The sequence below is a fragment of the Natator depressus genome, chromosome 13 (assembly GCF_965152275.1).
Source record: "Natator depressus isolate rNatDep1 chromosome 13, rNatDep2.hap1, whole genome shotgun sequence".
Lineage (NCBI taxonomy): Eukaryota > Metazoa > Chordata > Testudines > Cheloniidae > Natator > Natator depressus.
The window spans coordinates 921,614-938,653 of NC_134246.1; the positions used below are offsets into that span (position 1 = coordinate 921,614).

General features: G+C 62.4%; 2 protein-coding genes across 4 annotated transcripts; one reads left to right on the top strand and one right to left on the bottom strand.

The window, feature by feature from the left end:
- The first annotated feature begins 5,867 nt into the window (after positions 1-5,867).
- On the top strand, positions 5,868-6,912 carry LOC141997424 (uncharacterized). Its single transcript, XM_074969790.1, has one exon. The coding sequence runs from the start codon at positions 5,992-5,994 to the stop codon at positions 6,796-6,798; it is 807 nt and encodes a 268-aa protein (XP_074825891.1). The 5' UTR covers positions 5,868-5,991; the 3' UTR covers positions 6,799-6,912.
- A 2,255-nt stretch (positions 6,913-9,167) lies between these two features.
- Positions 9,168-14,683, bottom strand: LOC141996956 (E3 ubiquitin-protein ligase RNF182-like). 3 transcript variants are annotated; one of them, XM_074969247.1, is made up of 3 exons: positions 14,607-14,683; positions 10,616-11,333; positions 9,177-10,283 (listed from the first exon to the last, which is right to left on the bottom strand). In XM_074969247.1, exons 2-3 carry the CDS (start codon positions 11,252-11,254, stop codon positions 10,164-10,166), a joined length of 759 nt encoding a protein of 252 aa, XP_074825348.1. In that variant the 5' UTR covers positions 11,255-11,333; positions 14,607-14,683; the 3' UTR covers positions 9,177-10,163. The 3 variants fall into 3 exon arrangements, with proteins under 3 accessions (XP_074825347.1, XP_074825348.1, XP_074825346.1); XM_074969245.1 differs by lacking the exon at positions 14,607-14,683 and having other exon boundaries at positions 10,616-11,594; XM_074969246.1 differs by lacking the exon at positions 14,607-14,683 and having other exon boundaries at positions 9,168-11,611.
- Between the last annotated feature and the right edge of the window lie 2,357 nt (positions 14,684-17,040).

Below are 17,040 nucleotides of genomic sequence, written 5' to 3' on the forward strand. Positions count from 1 at the left end.
CCTCCTGCAGCTAATGAACCCACTGGCCTCACCTGTCCTCCACTGCCTGCCACCTGCCTGTCCCCTCCCCACCCTCTTGCCCTGCCCCAGGCCTGTACCCTGCCCCCTCCATCTACAGGCTCTGATTTCCTGCTCTCTCTCTCTTCCCGGTCGCTGACCTGCTCTGGTTCCGGTGCGGCTCAGGGGGTAAGTTGGGGCAGGTGTGGGGCAGGTGGAACTGCTGCTCCCGCAGAGGCTCTGGGGGGTGTTAGGGTTGCTGCAGGTTGGTTGACCCCTGGTCTCTGGCGGGAGCCCCAGTGCACAGCAGGGAGCCCAGGGGGTCTGGACGGGAGCTCAGCCCAGCCCCAGGGGGCACTAGCAGGGTAGTCCAGCCAACAGCCCGGGCTATAGGGAAGAAGGGGCCCCAAAGCCCGAAGAACAGCTCCCCCCAGGCCCCGGCAGGGTGTCCAAATCCAGACGTTTGGTGGTCGAGTTTCCTGTCCCAAATGGAAGGTTTTGGCTGCCGTCCCCCACGTTGGACCAGTGCCGTGCTGGCTCCGGGGGCCCCGTGCAATGCTTCTAACACGTCTCCTTCTCTGCCCGACCCTGCTGCCCGTCCCTGCTGGCGCTGCCACCCATCTCGGCCGGGAGCAGTTTGTAAGTATGAGCCTTCTGGGACCCCAGGATCAGCCTCACCCCCTCCCTGCTGCATTCCCAGGCTGGGGCTCCCTGGCTCCTCCCCAGCGAGCTGAGCGCTGGCAGATGGGGTGCAGGGCAGGGGGGCCCAGCAGGGCACTAGGGCAGAGTGGGCAGATGGACTCAGCTCAGGGCTGGGAGTCAGGACTCCTGGGTTCTGTTTCTTGCTCTGTTGCTGGCTCACTGTGGGGCCTTCATGGTCAGCCCTTTCCCTGGGCCTCAGTTTCCCCATCTGACGGGCCTGACAATAGCCCCTCCCTCTCTGCACTCACCAAGGCCTGCCCCACTGTCACTGGTCTCTGCACAGGGGTTAAACATAGTGACTCCTGCCCGGGGCAGTGCCCCTTCAGCCCCACGGGAGGGTGTCATGGAGCCGGTGGGGGAGAGGTGCTGGTGTCTGTGTCCTGCCCACGCTCCCCGCTGGAGTTCCCCGCTGGAGGTGCGATGCAGGTAGTGCCTCTTCCCGGGAGAGTGGGGCTGGGGGGGTGGAGCAGAGGTGGCTTTGCCTGAGCCCAGCATGGGGGGAGCCAGGCCCTGTCAGGGGATGGGCGAGGCTGGGTTGGGGGTTCTGAGCCCAGCCCTGCCTCTCCCCGCAGACAGCGCTGCACTGGGCGGCCAAACACGGCAAGGAGGACATGGCCTCGCTTCTGGTGGCTGCAGGCGCCGATGTCAACATGCGAGCGGTGAGTTCCCGGCAGGCGAGGGGAGGCAGGCGGGCTCGGGGCCCTGTGCAGGGCTGGCACTGGAGGGGCTCCAGCCCCAGGCAGCAGGTCCCAGTAGGGGCTCTGCCAGCCCCAGCCCCTGGCCTCCCAGCATCCCTGAGTGGGGGCCGGAGGGTGGGGTCCCTGGCCTGGGAAGCCCTGGGGGGTGGAGGGGGCTGGGAGCAGCGAGGGAGGGGGGCAATCCATACATGGCTGGCTCTAATGGGTTCTCCTCTCCCCTCCCCATGCTGCTGGCCCTTTGCTCGGACCCAGCACGTGAGTACCTGCCTGCCTTGTGCCCAGCTGCTGGGCGGGTGGGAGGAGCCGAGGGCACGCGGGGCTGCCGGGGGCTTGCCAGGACACCATTGCTGGCGATGGCCCCAGAGGGCTGCAGCCTGAGCTCAGGTGGGATGGGACATGTCCGGAGAGGGGTGGCGGCTGGGGCCCAGCTGCATTGGGAGCATGGCACTGCGTGTGCCGGGCGTGTAAGGTTACCTGGAAGGGGTCCTGGAGCTCTGTACTAAGCCTGTGCTCTCTTCTCCCCTCCCCCACCCACACAGGGCGTGAGTATGCAGGTGCCCGGGAAGGACAGACGGACAGACCTCGCAGCAGGCTCCTCAGGACAGATTAGGCAGTGGCACTGGTGCCCAGGGGTGGGGTGATAGTTGGTGGAGCAGGACTGGATGCTGGGGGGTCTCACTGGGAAGGATGGGGGCAGAGAGATCACTGGGGGGCTGTGCTGTGGAAGGGGGTGTTTCTGCAGGGTCGGGGGGCCTCTCTAAGGGGGTGATGTCCATGTCCCCTGGGTGGGGAGATTGGCCCATTTCCTTCCTGCAGGGCTGGGCTGGGGGTCTGAAGCCACCGGTCCCTCGCGTCCTGATGCCTCCTGTGTCCCCCCCAGGGCTACACCCCCCTGCACATTGCTGCACTGCATGGGCACCGCCAGGTCATGGACCTGCTCGTCCGGAGCTACGGTGAGCAGCACCCGCCCCAGGGACCTGCCACCCCTGGCCTGGGGCCCTTCTGATGACACCACTGGCACAGGAAAGCACGGGGAAGGGGGTTGGGTGGGGCTGACGCCAAGGGCCCCACCCGCTGGGTGACCCCTGTGGGGGAGGGGGTCATGCCCCAGGGCTTGGAGCCCTCCTGGTGCATTCTCCATCGCCAGGCCAGGGCTGAGCTGTGTGTCCCGGCAGGTGCCAAGCAGAACGTGCGGGATTACAGCGGGCACCTGGCCAGGCACTACCTGAGAGCAGAGAAGCCCCTGGACAGAGCTGCCACGATGCCCCGTGAGAAATGCCCCTTGTCTGTCTGTCTGTCTGTCCACCCTTCGGGGGCCCCGTCTCCCTGTGGGGCCCCCTACCCCAGCTCCAGGGGTCGGGCGCCTCCCTCGCAGCCTCTCCAGAAGGCGGGTCCATGGTGAGGTGTGGGGCCACAAGCAGCGTGCGCATGGGGGGAGAGCACACAAGCCAGGGCGGGGCTTAGCCTGGCTGCCTGCAGGCAGGGGCCGTGTAAGGGCTGGGCACTCCCTGCTCGGTGCCACCCTGTGCACCCGCTGAGCTGCAGCTGTGCCCCCAGGGCCGGGGGGGGCTGCCGCGGGGGGTGGGGGGGCTGGGGGTTGTAGGCCCTGCTGGGAGGGGGCTGCGTCTCCTGCCCTGACCCTGCCCTGCCCTCTCTCTCCCCCAGAGCTGCCAGCAGTGCACGGCAGGAACAGGGCGCTGGCCTGCCTGCTCTTGCCCAAGGGCCAGGCCCGGAAGCGCTGGGGCTCTGCCGAGGACCTGATGGAGGAGGAGGAGCGGGGGCAGGCGCAGCACCTCACCGTGCCAGACTCGTACCGCACCGTGCGCAAGTTCTCCCGCTAGTGGGGCCGGCTCCCGGCCCCTGCCAGCCCCGGCCCCAGTCCCACCCGCGGCCGGGGGGCTCAGGCTGCCCCGAGCGCGCAGGGTCTGGGGAAAGGCAGTGGATGGGCCCTGCTAGCGACTGCCCGGCCGGAGCAGGGCCAAGAGGCGCCGTGTTTCCCAAAGTTCACACTAACACAGCCCCTCCCCCTATCCAGAGCCCCCCCAGTCCTGACCTGCAGCCCCTGCTGTCCTGCCCTGGTGATTCCCGTGTCCGCCGTGGTGCTGACCATCACCCTCGGTGGTGGGGCTCGCTCGGGTACAGCCCGTCTGCACCTCGCCCCTGCCGCACTCTGCTTTTTTCTAATGGATCCTGACACTGAAATAAAACACTACGTGCAGCTGTGGGTCTGGGTCTGCATCAGCCCCGGCCAGGTGTGGGGGCAGAGTCCAGTCCTTGGGGTCGGGGGCACCCTCCCACCAGGGACTGAGTGAACGGCGGGGCTGAGGACCAGAGCCCCTGGGGGCAGGGCGGGGTGGCACCAGGGTGAGAGGCTGACGTACACACGCCCATTCTCGCCCTGCTGCTGGGGTCTCCCCTGGCACCGCGGAGCAGCTGCTGCTGTTTGGAATCTGTCCCCCTGCTGCCGGCCCTGCCCGCCGGGGCTCGCCTGCCCCTCCCCAGGCAGCGAGGGTGCAGATCGCAGTGGTTCTGCCCCGGGCTCAGTAATGGACCCTTCAGCCGGGGCCACTCCAGCCACCCACAGCTGGGCTCAGAGCACCCCGGTAGCACGGGGCACTGCCCTGAGGACCCCAGAGCTGTGGCTGCAGCTGGGGTGAGGGGCCAGGCAGCAAGGTGGGTTCTCTCCCCTGCCCCCGCAGCAGGCCTGGCTCCAGCCCCTGCTCTGAGGCGCTGCCCCCGCCCCACACTGGGCAGGGCCCAGGGGTTTCCTTGGATGCTGCACCCAGGGTCTGCACTATAGGCCTCAGGCAGCCCGATTCCCTTCACCGCAGGCCCCACTGGAGCACCGGTGCCAGGACCAACGGCTCCTCCTGTCTCGCCCCAGCCATGGGCTAAGGCGTGGGCCACCCCAGCACTGCCCCATGCCAGCTGCAGCGCTGCCGCCCTCCGGTCACCCCCATGGGCCGCAGCGTGTGGGCATGAGGCTGAGCCCATCCCCCCCTCCAGCCCAATGGGGGGCTAGCCTGGGGGCTTGGGGATGGTCGTGCCCCGTGTGTCGCTGCAGCAGACCCCTAACTGTGCCAGCCAGGCACTATTGCCGTACGCACGGGCCTCCTCCGGCCTGGCTCCACGTGTTACCCCCGGGACGGCTGGCACGGGAGCGTGGTGGTGGCATGACCGTGGCATGTTTGGCACACAGGGAACCAGCCGGGCTGGGGGATTTACCACCCAGACAATCTGTGCGGGCGCTTTAATGTGAGCTGGCACCAGGCTGCTCGTCCTTGCTAAGCAGCTGTCAATCACCCTGCTGGCCCCACACGGACCCCCCCCCCCAGCCCCCTATAAAGCTCTGGGCTCTGGGCTCCCTCTCAGTGGTCCTAGCAGCATGGCAGCTGCACAGCTGGTGTGGAGGGAGGCTCAGGCTGGCAACAAGCCGGGGGCCCCCAGAGGGGTGTGGGGTGCCCCAGGGCTGCTGCTTCCCCCTCCCCACGCTGTCCTGCACCTGCCCTGCACCTGCCCAGCCCCACAGGGCTCCAACCTGCTGCCGCCGCACCTGAGCCTCCTTGCACAGCCAGTAAGTGACGCGCCAGGCCTGGGGCGTTGGGGGGGGGGGGGCGCAGGGGCTGTCTGCCGCCATCCAGAGGGTGCCCCGCGTGTGGCCCCCCCACCTCAGCGGGAAAAGGGGGGGCAGGCAGTTAGCTGCGCGGAAGGCAGGCACCAAGCACTCACTGGCAAAGTGTCTGCCACCCTGAGCTCAAATGGGGGAGGAGGCTAGTGGGTGGCTCAAGGGCAGGGAGCCAGGAGTCCTGGGGGGGGGTCTAGCCCTGGCACTGGGGCAGGGGCATTGCGGGTGAGTGAGTAAAGCTGGACATCACTGCCCACTCTGCTACTCACGCCTTGGTCCCCTGCAGCCAGCTGTACAGACTCTGCCCCAGAAACTGGGACTTGCCTGCCTCCCTTCCCGGGGTCTCTCATTCCCTGTGGGGTAGCAGCTCTCCCTGTTGTGGGGTGGCTGGGGGAGTGGCTGGCTGTAGGGGCACTCTGAGCCCCCCCCCAGGACAATAGTACCCAGGAGCTGTGGTCCTGCCCTGGCCATTGGATCAGGTGGGGCTGCAGTGCTACCCACGGGGTGGGTGATGGGAGCCCCCTCCAGCAAACCCCAGGGGGCTGCCTGTGGCATTCAGTACTCTGCATTGGTGGGGCAGAGCTGGGCCTGCCCAGCACCCTCCTTCCCCTGCCCACAGACTGTGTCTGTCCCCAGGCTCAGCTCAGTGGGTCAGGGCTCTGCTCTGGCAGGGCTGGGACAGTCCCACGTCGTCCCCCCCGCCCCTGCCCCACAAGCTGCTGGAGCAGCCCCAGCAGCACACAGGGCTAGCCCAGGGGTGTATCCACAGAGCCCAGCCTGCCCCTAGCACACCGAGCCAAGAGGGCCGGGGGGAAGGGGGGGGCGTTCCCAGTGTGGGAGCCCCAGCAGGATATGGGGGAAGGGCACTAGATTGGCCGGAGCAAAGGCCCCGCTCTCCGCTCGGGGTGGCTGTGCGGGGAACAGCCCCCGTGACAGGAGGGAGCAGATGCCAACAAATGTGCCAGTCCCATGTGGCTGAACACTGGGAGATGTGTTGGGGCATCCCCGGGGCAGGGCTGGGAGCGCATGGCTTGGGCAATCCACCAGCGAGCCCCTTCCCTGCCCACGCACCTCTGCAACCAGGGCTTCACCGCCCCTTCCCCTGCCTTCCAGGTGACGGCTGCTTACAACCTCCAGCCCCTGCTCCTGCCCGGCCCCGTGCTGTGCTCCCCCTGCTTTGGCCAGGGCCTGCCCGCGGAGCTGCCCCGAGCCAAGGCGGCCACCTCCCGGGAGAGCACCAGCGCCCTGAAGGCCTGGCTGGGCCAGCACTTGAGGCACCCCTACCCCAGCAAGGGCGAGAAGCTCATGCTGGCCATCAGCAGCAAGATGAGCCTCACCCAGGTCTCCACCTGGTTCGCCAACGCCCGGCGGCGCCTCAAGAAGGAGAAGCAGCTGAGTTGGGCCCCCTGCAGCAAGTCGGACAGAGACGCCGGCGAGGGCGAGACTCAGGGCGAGCAACAGCCCGGGGGGCAGGGCGAGGGGCCGGGGGGCAGCCCAGGCACAGGGGGCAGCCCCAAGGAGGGCAGCCCAGGCCCCTGCCTGGAGTCAGAGCACCAGCGGCCAAGCCCGCAGCCCAACGCTGCTGAGCTGACACAGGGGACGCCGCCCCAGCAGCCCAAGATCTGGTGTCTGGCTGAGATTGCGACATGCCCCCAGCAGGAGCAGAGCTGCCGCCTGCCGCTGGAGATGGCACCGCCCTGCTGGGGTGTCCTACCCCCACAGCTCAGCCTGGCCCTTCCCTGGTGCCCCGAGAGCCACCGGACGCTCCCACAGTGACAGCGTGGCACGGGCGGCAGCCGGCCTGGGACTCACGGCCAGGGGAGGGGGCTCTGCCCACGGGGAGCCGGGCTGTAGACAGGGCCTCCCAGGTGTTCAGCGGTGCAAGAGCCAGGGAGCCTGTAGATTTGGGGGAGGCTCTAGGGTAAAGAGTGAGTCTGTGGGGCAAAGAGGGCTTGGGGGGATGGTTCCTTGAGTGGCTCCCAGAAGACAGTAAAATATCTAGGGGGAGGGGGAGACTGAAGGGGGGGGAAGGGTAGGAGGGGGCTGGAGGTTGGGGAGAGGGTGAGGCCAGGGGACGGTGCGGGAGGCCATGCAGATTGGGTTTGAATGGGGCCCAGGCTCCAGCCAGGGCGAGGTTGCTGCCATTGGGCTGTTGCCAGGGTTCTCGCCAGCCCCACAGGATGGCAAGCGACAGGGCCAAGGGGGGCAGGGGGGCCAGCCCCACGCGCTCACGCCAGGAGCCTGCAGGCTGCACTCCAGCCACACTGTCCCCAACCTGGTGGCCCCCAATGCTCCCCTGGGGGGCACAGAGCCTAGCTGGGGGTCCAGGGGCGGCACCCACATAGCCAGGGTGATTGGGCTTTGCCATGTTCTGTCTAATAAAGATGAATGAGCAACTCAATGTCACCAGCCTCTTCCTGGGCATGTGTGTTACCAGACGGCGGGCTCCACCACCCACCCACCCCGACCTCGGGACCCCACTGCCAAGAGCTGGGGGAGGGTGTACACTGGGAGGGGCCAGACCCCCATCCATGGAGTCAGGAGGGCTGCAGCCCCCCAGGGGCTTGGCCTCCACGCACAGCTTAGCTGGGGGCCTGGAGCCCTCCCCCGCCCCCCCGTTCACACCCTCCAGGGGCTGGGAGAGTTTGCACAGGGGGGTGCTGACGCCACGGGACAAAATTGTAAACCCTGGATGTGATGGAACCACGTCCAGCCAGGGGTGCAGCACGTGCAGCCAGGGGGTGCAGCACCCCCAGTTCCAGCACCTCTGGCCCCCCCGGGCTGTGGGGATCGAACATCCCAGGGGAAGGAACAGCCCGCGGAACAGCCAGCCACAAGCAACCCCCCCCGTCTCTTAGGCAATGGCTCCCCCTAGTGGCCGTGGGGGTTACTCCATGAGGCCGGCCGGGGGCGGGGGCTGCAGGCCGTGGCCGGTGGGTCCCAGGAGGGCTCTGGCTGCCTGCGGTTGCAGCTTCTCTGGAAGCGGAGAGCGCTGCCCCAGGGCGCTGGCCTTGCTGGGCTGACGGGAGCTGGCTGGGGACCCCACAGGCCAGAGGCAGCGCTGGGGCTGCTCCGTTCCATGCTGCCACAGCCCAAGCTTTGGTCAGGTCTCCCCCTAAGCTCCGGCGCCCAAAGTCAGGGGCTCCATCTCCCAGAAACAGCCGCCGGCCACACGCAGCAAGGGAGCTGTCCCACTGCGCCCACCTCTGCAGGCCCAGCCACCCTGCTCACCCCACACAGCCCCATGGGCACCCCCCAGCCAGCGGAGCCTTCTGGGGCACTGGGAGCTCCACAGCAGATGGTCTGGAGGGACCTGGAGAGCTGGGCTGGGGCAGGTTTCAGGCTTGGGTGGCTTCTCGCTGGTGGCAAAGGGGGTCTGAGCCTCAGGAGCAGCACGAGCTGGGGGGTGGAACATGGAGACCCAGCGATGTAAACCCCCCTCCCTCCCCCTCCCCGATGGCTGAGGGTTCCTAGCACACTGGGCTGCTCCTGGGCTGCAGTGTGGGAAGGACAGGCATCCTACTGTGAGCAAACTCCACCCATCCCTGTGCTGCGCAGATCCCTCCCTGTCACAGAGGGCACGAATGCAAACATGGCCATGGGCCGGGCTCTCCGGGGCCCCATTCTCCAGGGCCGGACTCTCTGGAGCCAGGCTCCACAGCTCCATGGCCATGTGTGGCTCACCAGGGATATAAACCCTCCTGCTAATGCAGCACAGTCCTTACCAGACACAATGGGGTCTAGATTATAGCCCCTCTGCTGACTGGAGATCATGCAGATGCGGGGGGGGGGGTCCCCCAAAGCCAGCAGGGCAGGCACCCACCCACACCTCTGTAGCAGGGTCTGACAGGCCAACAGCACCAGTAACATGCAGGGCAGACACGGCTTGCAACAAGTCTGTGGTTTGCACCGGAAGAGGCTCCAAGACATAAAGACTGAAAATAAAGATCACATGGGCTGGGGGCTTCCTCCTCCATTCCCTCCATGCTCCAGCAGCCAGGTCAGCGAGCTCAGGGGCACAGCAGGAGAGAGCAGAAGAGGGTGAATCTGAGGGCAGACAGAGCAGGTCTGGCCTCCCACGGACAGTCCCAGGCCCCACAGATGAGGAATAGCACCGACACCAAGGGGAGCTGTAATGCTGGTTTTTAATGTCCCTAAGAACTAGGAAACAAAAATCAAAAATAGACTTGACTTTGCTTTCTTTGATAAAAGTAATAAAATGGTTAGCGGTGTTAAATTAATCCTTAAAAAACAAAACCCAAAGAGGTTAAATAAAGCCCAGAGGGCTCTGGGTAAAAACCACAACGACTACAAAACAGCTGCAAAGACGTTTTTACACACTAAAAGAAATTCCTTTTCTCTGCTTTTCTTTTATACAGTAAACAGCTTCGGCAAACACGGAACTCGTACATGTGGAAAGGAAACATGGATGCTACGGAAACAAACCCTGCAGGGAGCATGGTCGCCACGGACAGAACTATTTACACTATGGACACGGAGCTGGGCTGGTGCCAGGCCAGCAGGAAGAGCCTCTGGACCCTGCCTGCTTCTCTCTTGGAAATGCCAGGCTTCAGCCAGCTGCAAGGGACCTTCTAGGCCACAGCTCGGTTTGTCAGTCAGTCAGTCCGCCCGTCCGTCCGTCCATCCTTCACCTGTGCAGCCGTCTCAGCACCAGCTGCCTCTTCCTCAGAGCTTTAGTGTTTGATGGGGCTGCAAACTCTTCCTATGACTGCGACCTTTGGCTTCATTGCCCCTCGTCTAGGGCAGCAGCCAGTTTTCTTCCCACAGGGCGTAAGGCGAGGGAATCTCCCTGGACTCTGGTGAGGGAAGTGGCCTTGCAGGTTTATAGAGGAAAGCAAGCAGGGTGGAGCTGCCTGGAGAGAGTCCCCCAGGCCTGGCGCTACTCGGCCAGCAGTCTCTCCACCTGCCACATCAAACCTTCCCTCCTCTGGAGCACTGTTACCTTCGCCCCTGCCGTCTGTCCCCACACACTGCCCTCTGCAGATTAATTGGCATTGGTCTCCCGGCTGGTGCTTTGCTCTCGGCCCGTCTCCCGATCTTTATCTGCAGTTGAGGAAGAAGTGGAGGAGGAAGAGGAGGAGGAGGAGGAACCCGTGGAACTGAGGGTCCGTCCCGAGTGCTTATAGGCTGTGACGAGCTCCTGCAGCCGCTCTGGCGTGGGCTCCCACTTGGTGAAGCCTGCGTTGTTCTGTAGGAAGATGACAGCAGTGTCGTGCACGGCTTTGTAGTTCATCTCCTCTCTGCAAGGGAAGATGACAGGCACTCAGTACTCGCTTCGTGGCCCTGTCCAACCAGTCGCTCAGCTGCGCCTGGACCCTCCCACACTGACATCTCCCCGTCCCCCTGCAGTAACTGGGGGCTGGCAAGCCCTGAGTGGGGATGCTCTCAGCCAGCCCCAGGCACAGGGCACAGCCTTGGGGAGGTTCAGGCTGTGCAAGGCCAGTGCCTGGTGCCTTCAGGACCCAGGGGAGCAGCAGGCTCAGGTGGAGGGGAACTCGAAGATCTCGCGGCACAGACACTGGCAGAAGCTGTAGAAGACACAGAGAATGAGGGTGGAGGGCACCAGGCTGACCAGCACGATGCCCAGGTTGTGGCGCTCAATGAGCAGGAGGTAGATGCCAAAGGGCAGGGAGCTGAAGTAGATGAGGCAGAGCATCCAGAGGATGAAGTGGGGTATGGCCTGCCAGGTGCAAGAGCGGCATTTCTGGATGGGGTCGCGGCAGGGCAGCGAGTCCAGGCTGGTGGGGCGGTACAGGCGTATCATGTCCAGCATGCCCAAGCCTTCGGGGGGCGCCACGTCCTCCGGCACCTCCAGGATGGTGATGACCAGGCAGTCAGAGGAGCTGCGGGAGGGCTCCAGGACGCTGGGGCACAGGATGACCTCGGGGGAGGGCAGAGTGCCTTGCTTCTTTGCCCGCTCGTGGTACGTCAGCACTGCCAGCACCTTGCTGTCATCCTGGAGCAGCTGCACGTCCTCCTCGGGGACCTGGGTCTCCTGCCGGCAGAAAGGGCAGCTGAGCAGGTGGGGCGAGGACTCCCCCATGGCCACCATCTTGCGCAGGCACTTAGCACAGACCCGGTGGCAGCAGCTCAGCAGCTTGGGCTTGCGGGCTCGTGCGTCATAGCAATTGTAGCAGATCTTGCACTCCAGCTCGTGCGCCGTGAACGCCAGCGGCTGGCAGCTCCCCAGCTCGCCATCCTTGTGGCTCATGGTCTCCCTTCCTGAAGCCGCTCGGAGCTCCTGGAGAGAAGGTCCTCGAGCCCAGCGGGGACGGTCAGGGGAGCCCAGCCTGGAGAGAGAGACAGGGGAGACCTCCATGAATAAAGGGTTCGTAAGCAGAGTCCCAAGGGCCTGCCTGGCCCCGGCTTCCCTCCCTCAGGGCCTCCAGCAAAGCCAGCCCAGGCTAGAAACAGGGTTGGGGCCTCATTCTGGGCAGCAATTCAGGGGGCTCTGCAGCGCAGAGGAGCTAAGGAGAGGTGGGGCTGTCCCTTCCCTCCCACGCTGCCGCCTATCCCGCCTGGGCTGGGGTGTGGCCCCGGCCTCGTGGCAGGTGTGCACATCACAGGAGCCCTCAGAGCGGGCACTTGCTGGCTGCCCCTGCCCGCTGGCAGGCCCGGGGCTGGCTGGGAGGGTGAGGGCTGGCTCGGCTGCTGCCAGGCCAGAGGCCAGCCAGCCGAGAGTCCTGGCAGTCTGCATGGGCACAGCCTCTCCGCTTCCCTCCGTGATGGAAGGTGGGGCCGGGGTGGCAGCGATCAGCCGCCCCACCCAGCCAGGGGCCTAGGGCTGAGCCGGGCCCAGGCGCCGCCGGACCCTGCGGGGGCTCCCCGGGCGCGGGCAGGTTCGAGGCTGGAGCCTCCCACAGAAAAGCAGGAGCCGGCTCCAAAGGCAAGGCCACTGGCCGCGGCGGAGGGCGGGCACCCGGCAGCTCCTCTAGGCCGGGCCTGGGGCCCCGGGGAGATGCCCCAGCCTGCGCCCGGGACGCGGCGCCGGAGCCGGAGCCGCCCAGGGCGCGCCGGCAGCCCGCTCCCTGCCGGCAGCCCGGCCCGGCCCCTCCTCCCGCAGCCGGCCGGGGCCCCGCGCGGGGCGCGGCCGCTCACCCGCTCGCCGGGAGCCCGGGCTGCGGCGGGGCCGGGTGCGCGCCCCGTGGCGCCGGCCGAGCCCTGCCCAGCCCCGCGCGCAGCCGGCCACAGACGCAGGGAGCCTGCGAGCATCCGCCTCGGCGTCGGCGTGGCGGCGAGGAGCTGGGGGGACCGGCCTGCCCGGCCCGGCTCAGCCCCAGCCAGGGGAAGGCGCCGCTCCAGCCCTGCCTCCGCCGCCAGGAGCGCCCCCTGCCTCGGGAAAATGCCGTTTGAGCCATCACTTGTATTGCGGTGGGACCCGGGCCCGCTGTGCCAGGCGCTGTACAAGCCCGAACTGCTCCCCGGAGAGCCCAGCTCCCGCTCCCCTCCCCGCCTCAGGGGCCGGCCGGGAGCAGAGGTGGCTGCAGGGCTCAGCCCAGAGCGGCTGGCCAGTGAAGCAATGGGGCTGGAGGCAGGGCAGATAAGGTCGAACCCGTGGGCCTGTGTGGGGGGCAGACCCAGGCTCGGCAGCGCTGGCGGAGAGCAGGGCCCCAGGTACCCTCTGCAGAGCTGCACTCCCGCGGCCTAGGGGCACCTTATGCAATTGCGGAATAAACCCTCTTCCTTCCCTAGCCCGAGGGCCCCCCCCCCGGCGGCTTTACAGTAGCTCCTGTGCACGCCGGGGCAGGGCTGGAGCAGGGGGGTCCACACTGAGTCCAAGGCTTCACTGCAGGACATTGCAACAGACAAGCCTGAGCCCAGTCCCGCCTGGGAGCGCTCGGCTCCTCATTCCCTCCTCCCCGGGCCCGTAGGGAGCCCCTCCAGGAGAGAAAACTGAAGGGGGCTTAGGTGACTCATACACCTGCCCTGTGCGCACATAGGCCCAAGCTGAGACTCCAGGGATTTCTAGGGAGCATAGGAGGAACTAAAGAGCCCCATGCCCAGCACAAACCTGCCTGCAGCCTAGGCTCGCCCCAGCTGTCATCTACCAGTGCAGCATCTAAGCTCCTCCACAGGCCTGAGGCAGCTGGGCCCTGCTGAGCTCAGAGATGGAGGCTTCTGCTTTGTTGGCTGACGGATCGTTGGTCGTCGCTGTCCTTACCACCACCTACCTGGAGGCTGGAACGGGGCCCAGCTCTCTGCCAGGTCACCCTTTCCCCATTGGCACACGGCACTTTTGCTGTAGAGTTTCTGCTGGAGCTTAAACCAACCCCGTTCCCTTTCATATCCCTCTTTATGCACCAGGATCGGCTCTGGGCAAAGGAGGTCAGGCAGCCTGGCCCCCGCAGGTGGAGGGGCAGCTGCACCAGCTCACCCACAGATCAGTACTGTCATACATTTGGAGTGAAATCCGGTGCTGATGAAGGGTGCTAGATTGACAGCCCTGAGTCATCCCTACAACAGACAGCTGCTGCAAGGGCAGTGCAAACATCCCTCATGGCCAGTGCAGCTGCCCGGGACACAGCAGTGCTGAGGCCGGGAGGGAGAGAGTAGAAGAAACTGAACTGAAAACCTAAGAAAGGGGGAGGAGTATGAGATGGGTGCATAATTATCCTCATTTCATAGATGGGGAACTGAGGCAGAGGGAGGTTAAGGTCAAAACTTCCCCCTCATTTTAGGTGCCCAATCTGAGCCAGCGTGCTCAGCACTATCTAGCACTGTTTATGTTCAAAGCATAGATCACCGTGACTTCAGTTCAGCTCTGAGCACAGCCCTCCTACAATACAGACCCAACTGTCTCACATCAGGGACCCCAGAAATGAGGAATACAGTCAGCGACCATCTGTGAGAAGTCTGGTTTCAATGATTTGCCCCATGTAACAGTAAAGTACTTTGTGGCACAGCCAGGGACAGAATCCAATTCTCCAGGGCAGCATTCAACTGCTTTAACCCTGAGTTAAAGGGGAAACCACCATAGGTCACACTGAAAGGTAAGTGGTCAGGCTGGAGGGAGGTCACTAAGGGAGTTCCTCAGGGATTGGTCTTGGGACCAATCTTATTTAACATTTTCATTCATGGCCTCAGCCCAAAAAGTGAGAGCATGCTAATGAAATCTGTGGATGACACAAAGCTGGGAGACACTGACAATACAGAGGAGCAGCATACCATGCAAGAGGATCTGGAAGACCTTGAAAACTAGTGTAATTGAAATGGGATGAAATTTAATAGTGCAAAGTGCAAGATCATGCAGTTAGGGACTAACAACAAGAATTTATGCTTGAAACTGGGGACAACACTTGGAAGTGACACGGGAAGAGAAAGACCTGGCTGTGCTGGTTGATCACAGGATGACTATGAGCCAACAGTGGGATGTGGCTGTAGAAAAAGGCTAATGCAATCCTAGGATGAATCGGGCGAGGTATTGCCATTATACGAGGCACTAGTGAGACTTCATCTGGAATACCGTGTGCAGCGCTAGTTTCCCACGTTTAAAAAAGATGAATTCAAACCGGAAAGGGTGCAGAGAAGAGCTACTGGGATGACCCGAGAAACGGAAAACCTACCTTGGGAGAAGTGACTCAGAAGTGTGGCTCGTTTAGCCTAACCAAACAAAGGCTGAGGGGAGATGTGATTGTTCCCTATAAATACATCAGACACACAAACACCAGGTTACCTAAGTAAAGGTCCACTGTTGGCACAAGAACAAATAGATACAAACTGGCCATCAAGTTTAGGCTTGAAATTAGACAAAGGTTTCTAACCATCAGAGGAGTGAAGGTCTGGAACAACCTCCCAAGGGGAGCAGTGGGGGCAAAAATGTAACTGGCATCAAGACTGAGCTTGATCAATTTATGGAGCGGATGGTATGATGGCACGGCCTACCATGGCATGTGCCCCATCTGGGGCTGATAGTAGCAAATATTCCCAGCAGCCCGAGATGGGGCACTCGTTGAAGAGGGCTGAGAGTTACTAGATCATTCTTTCCAGGTGTCTGGCTGGTGCATCTTGCCCACATGCTCAAGGTCTAATTGATCACCACATTTGGGGTCAGGAAGGAATTTTTCTCCAGGTCTGATGGGCAGAGAACCTGGGGATTTTTCACCTTCCTCTGAAGTGTGGGACACGGGTCACTTGCAAGTTTAAACTAGTGTAAACAGTGGATTCTCTGTAACTGGATGTCTTTAAATCACGATTTGAGGACTTCAGTAACTCAGCAAGATGTTAGGCATCTATTACAAGAGTGGGTGGGAGAGAAACTGTGGCCTGCAGTGTGCATGTGGTCAGATTAGATGATCATGATTGTCCTTTCCGGACTTAAGGCTGAGGCTATCCTTTCTTTTCCCGAAATTCCCTGCTTCATTCACTATACACCTTCCAACTTCTTCAACAAATGAGGCAGAAATATCAGCCTCCTTCACTACACCTGTGTGATTTATCCCCAAAGCAGGTCCATTCTGCACCGAGGCAAGGGTCCCATGGAAAAAAATTGTATGTGATCATGTAATTGAAGACTGTATCATAATGCATATGCCCAAGAGGGGAGAGTTAAGGTTCCATGGGCAACCTTAATTCTGGTATTTACTTGTTTTTGAGTGCTTGACTTTGCGACCTTAATGTTTTTTTAATGTAGTTTGTGGGTGGGTTAATTTCCTAGGTATTTAAAAGAGCAAACAAAAAAAAAATTCCATCAGGTGGCATCATAGTGACATCAGCATGGTTCATCAGTAGGGCTAGAACCTGTACATCCACCACAGACCTCTGCCACTTGAACTAACAGAGTAACTGATAGCAGTAGTAGGTTATCTTCCACAGGGACCAGCACTACAGAGGGTATCACACTCTGCAAGTGGGTTTCAGCTTTCACAAACAGCAGAAGAATAGGGAGACTCTAGGATCTTGGGTCCCATCCCAGACTCTGTAGAGGAGTGTGCTCTAGTACAGACTCTTCAGCCCATTCTCCCCATACTTGTCTCTTCCACCACCCTGGGTCCTTGTCCCCAGCTCCTTGCCCTTGTCTCTCCAGTCCCAATGCCCAACCAATTATAGCTCTCCCTCCCCCCACTCCTTGTTTCCTTAGCTTAGCCAGCCTCAATACCCCTCCTAGTACCTCATCTCTTCCCCTGCCACTGAGACTTCCTCCAGATCTAATCTCAATCATCTCCCCAAGCCTCTGCCTGGCTCTTGGTTCCCAGTCTCTTTGCCCAGCCAACCCCAGTTCTCTCTCTCAGCTCAGCTCCTTGTCAGATCTCTCTTCTCCTCCCCCTTCCCACTGGTTTCCAGTTCCAGTCTGCTTATCCAGCCAGCAATTCCTCCCCCTAGCCCCTTGCCAAATCCTCAACCCCCCCCATTTACCACACTGGCTCCCAGTCCCAGTCTCCTTGCACAAGCGATCCCACTCAGACTCCTGGTCCCAATCTATGTTTTGTCTAGCGTTTGTCCTCTCTTCATTCAAATCAGACAGCTGCCTCCTCGCTGCTGCCTAGGTGTCTGCAGGGGGATTATTAAGGGCACAGGAGAGAGGCTCCCTGCTCTCAGTTCCAGTGCCCAGCCCAGAGGGGAGTAATCATTACAGGAAATGCCTGTGCTGGATCATGCTCAGTCACTTGTGGGGCTGGTGCACGTGCAGTCCAGTAGGAGCTGAGAGGAGGGAATATGCTCGACTGCTCTGTGGAGACGGCACTAGGACCTAGGAGAGCCTCAAGTCTGCTCAGTGAGGATGGAATCTTGAAACAACTGCTAAAAGCAAAGACAGCTCTGCCAGGCATGCGCAACTGCCATTTTCCCAAAGGTTTACATAACTTGGCCATATTTGGATTTTCACAATAATGGTGTAAAGGTCCAACCTTTCCGTGACACTAAGGTTACCTGCCTGACATAGTTCAAGAAATCTGATGAGATTCAACAAGGACAAGTGCAGAGTCCTGCACTTAGGACGGAAGAATCCCATGCACTGCTACAGACTAGGGACCGAATGGCTCGGCAGCAGTTCTGCAGAAA

What these genes read in the sequence shown, in the direction of transcription:
- LOC141997424 (XM_074969790.1), top strand. Translation starts at nt 5,992, where the DNA reads ATGTGGCTGAACACTGGGAGATGTGTTGGGGCATCCCCGGGGCAGGGC.
- LOC141996956 (XM_074969245.1), bottom strand. Translation starts at nt 11,362, where the DNA reads ATGGAGGTCTCCCCTGTCTCTCTCTCCAGGCTGGGCTCCCCTGACCGT. An exon ending in ACAACCTGGGCATCGTGCTG is followed by an intron (nt 10,284 to 10,615) that starts GTCAGCCTGGTG and finishes CTTCCCTTGCAG; the next exon opens with AGAGGAGATGAACTACAAAG.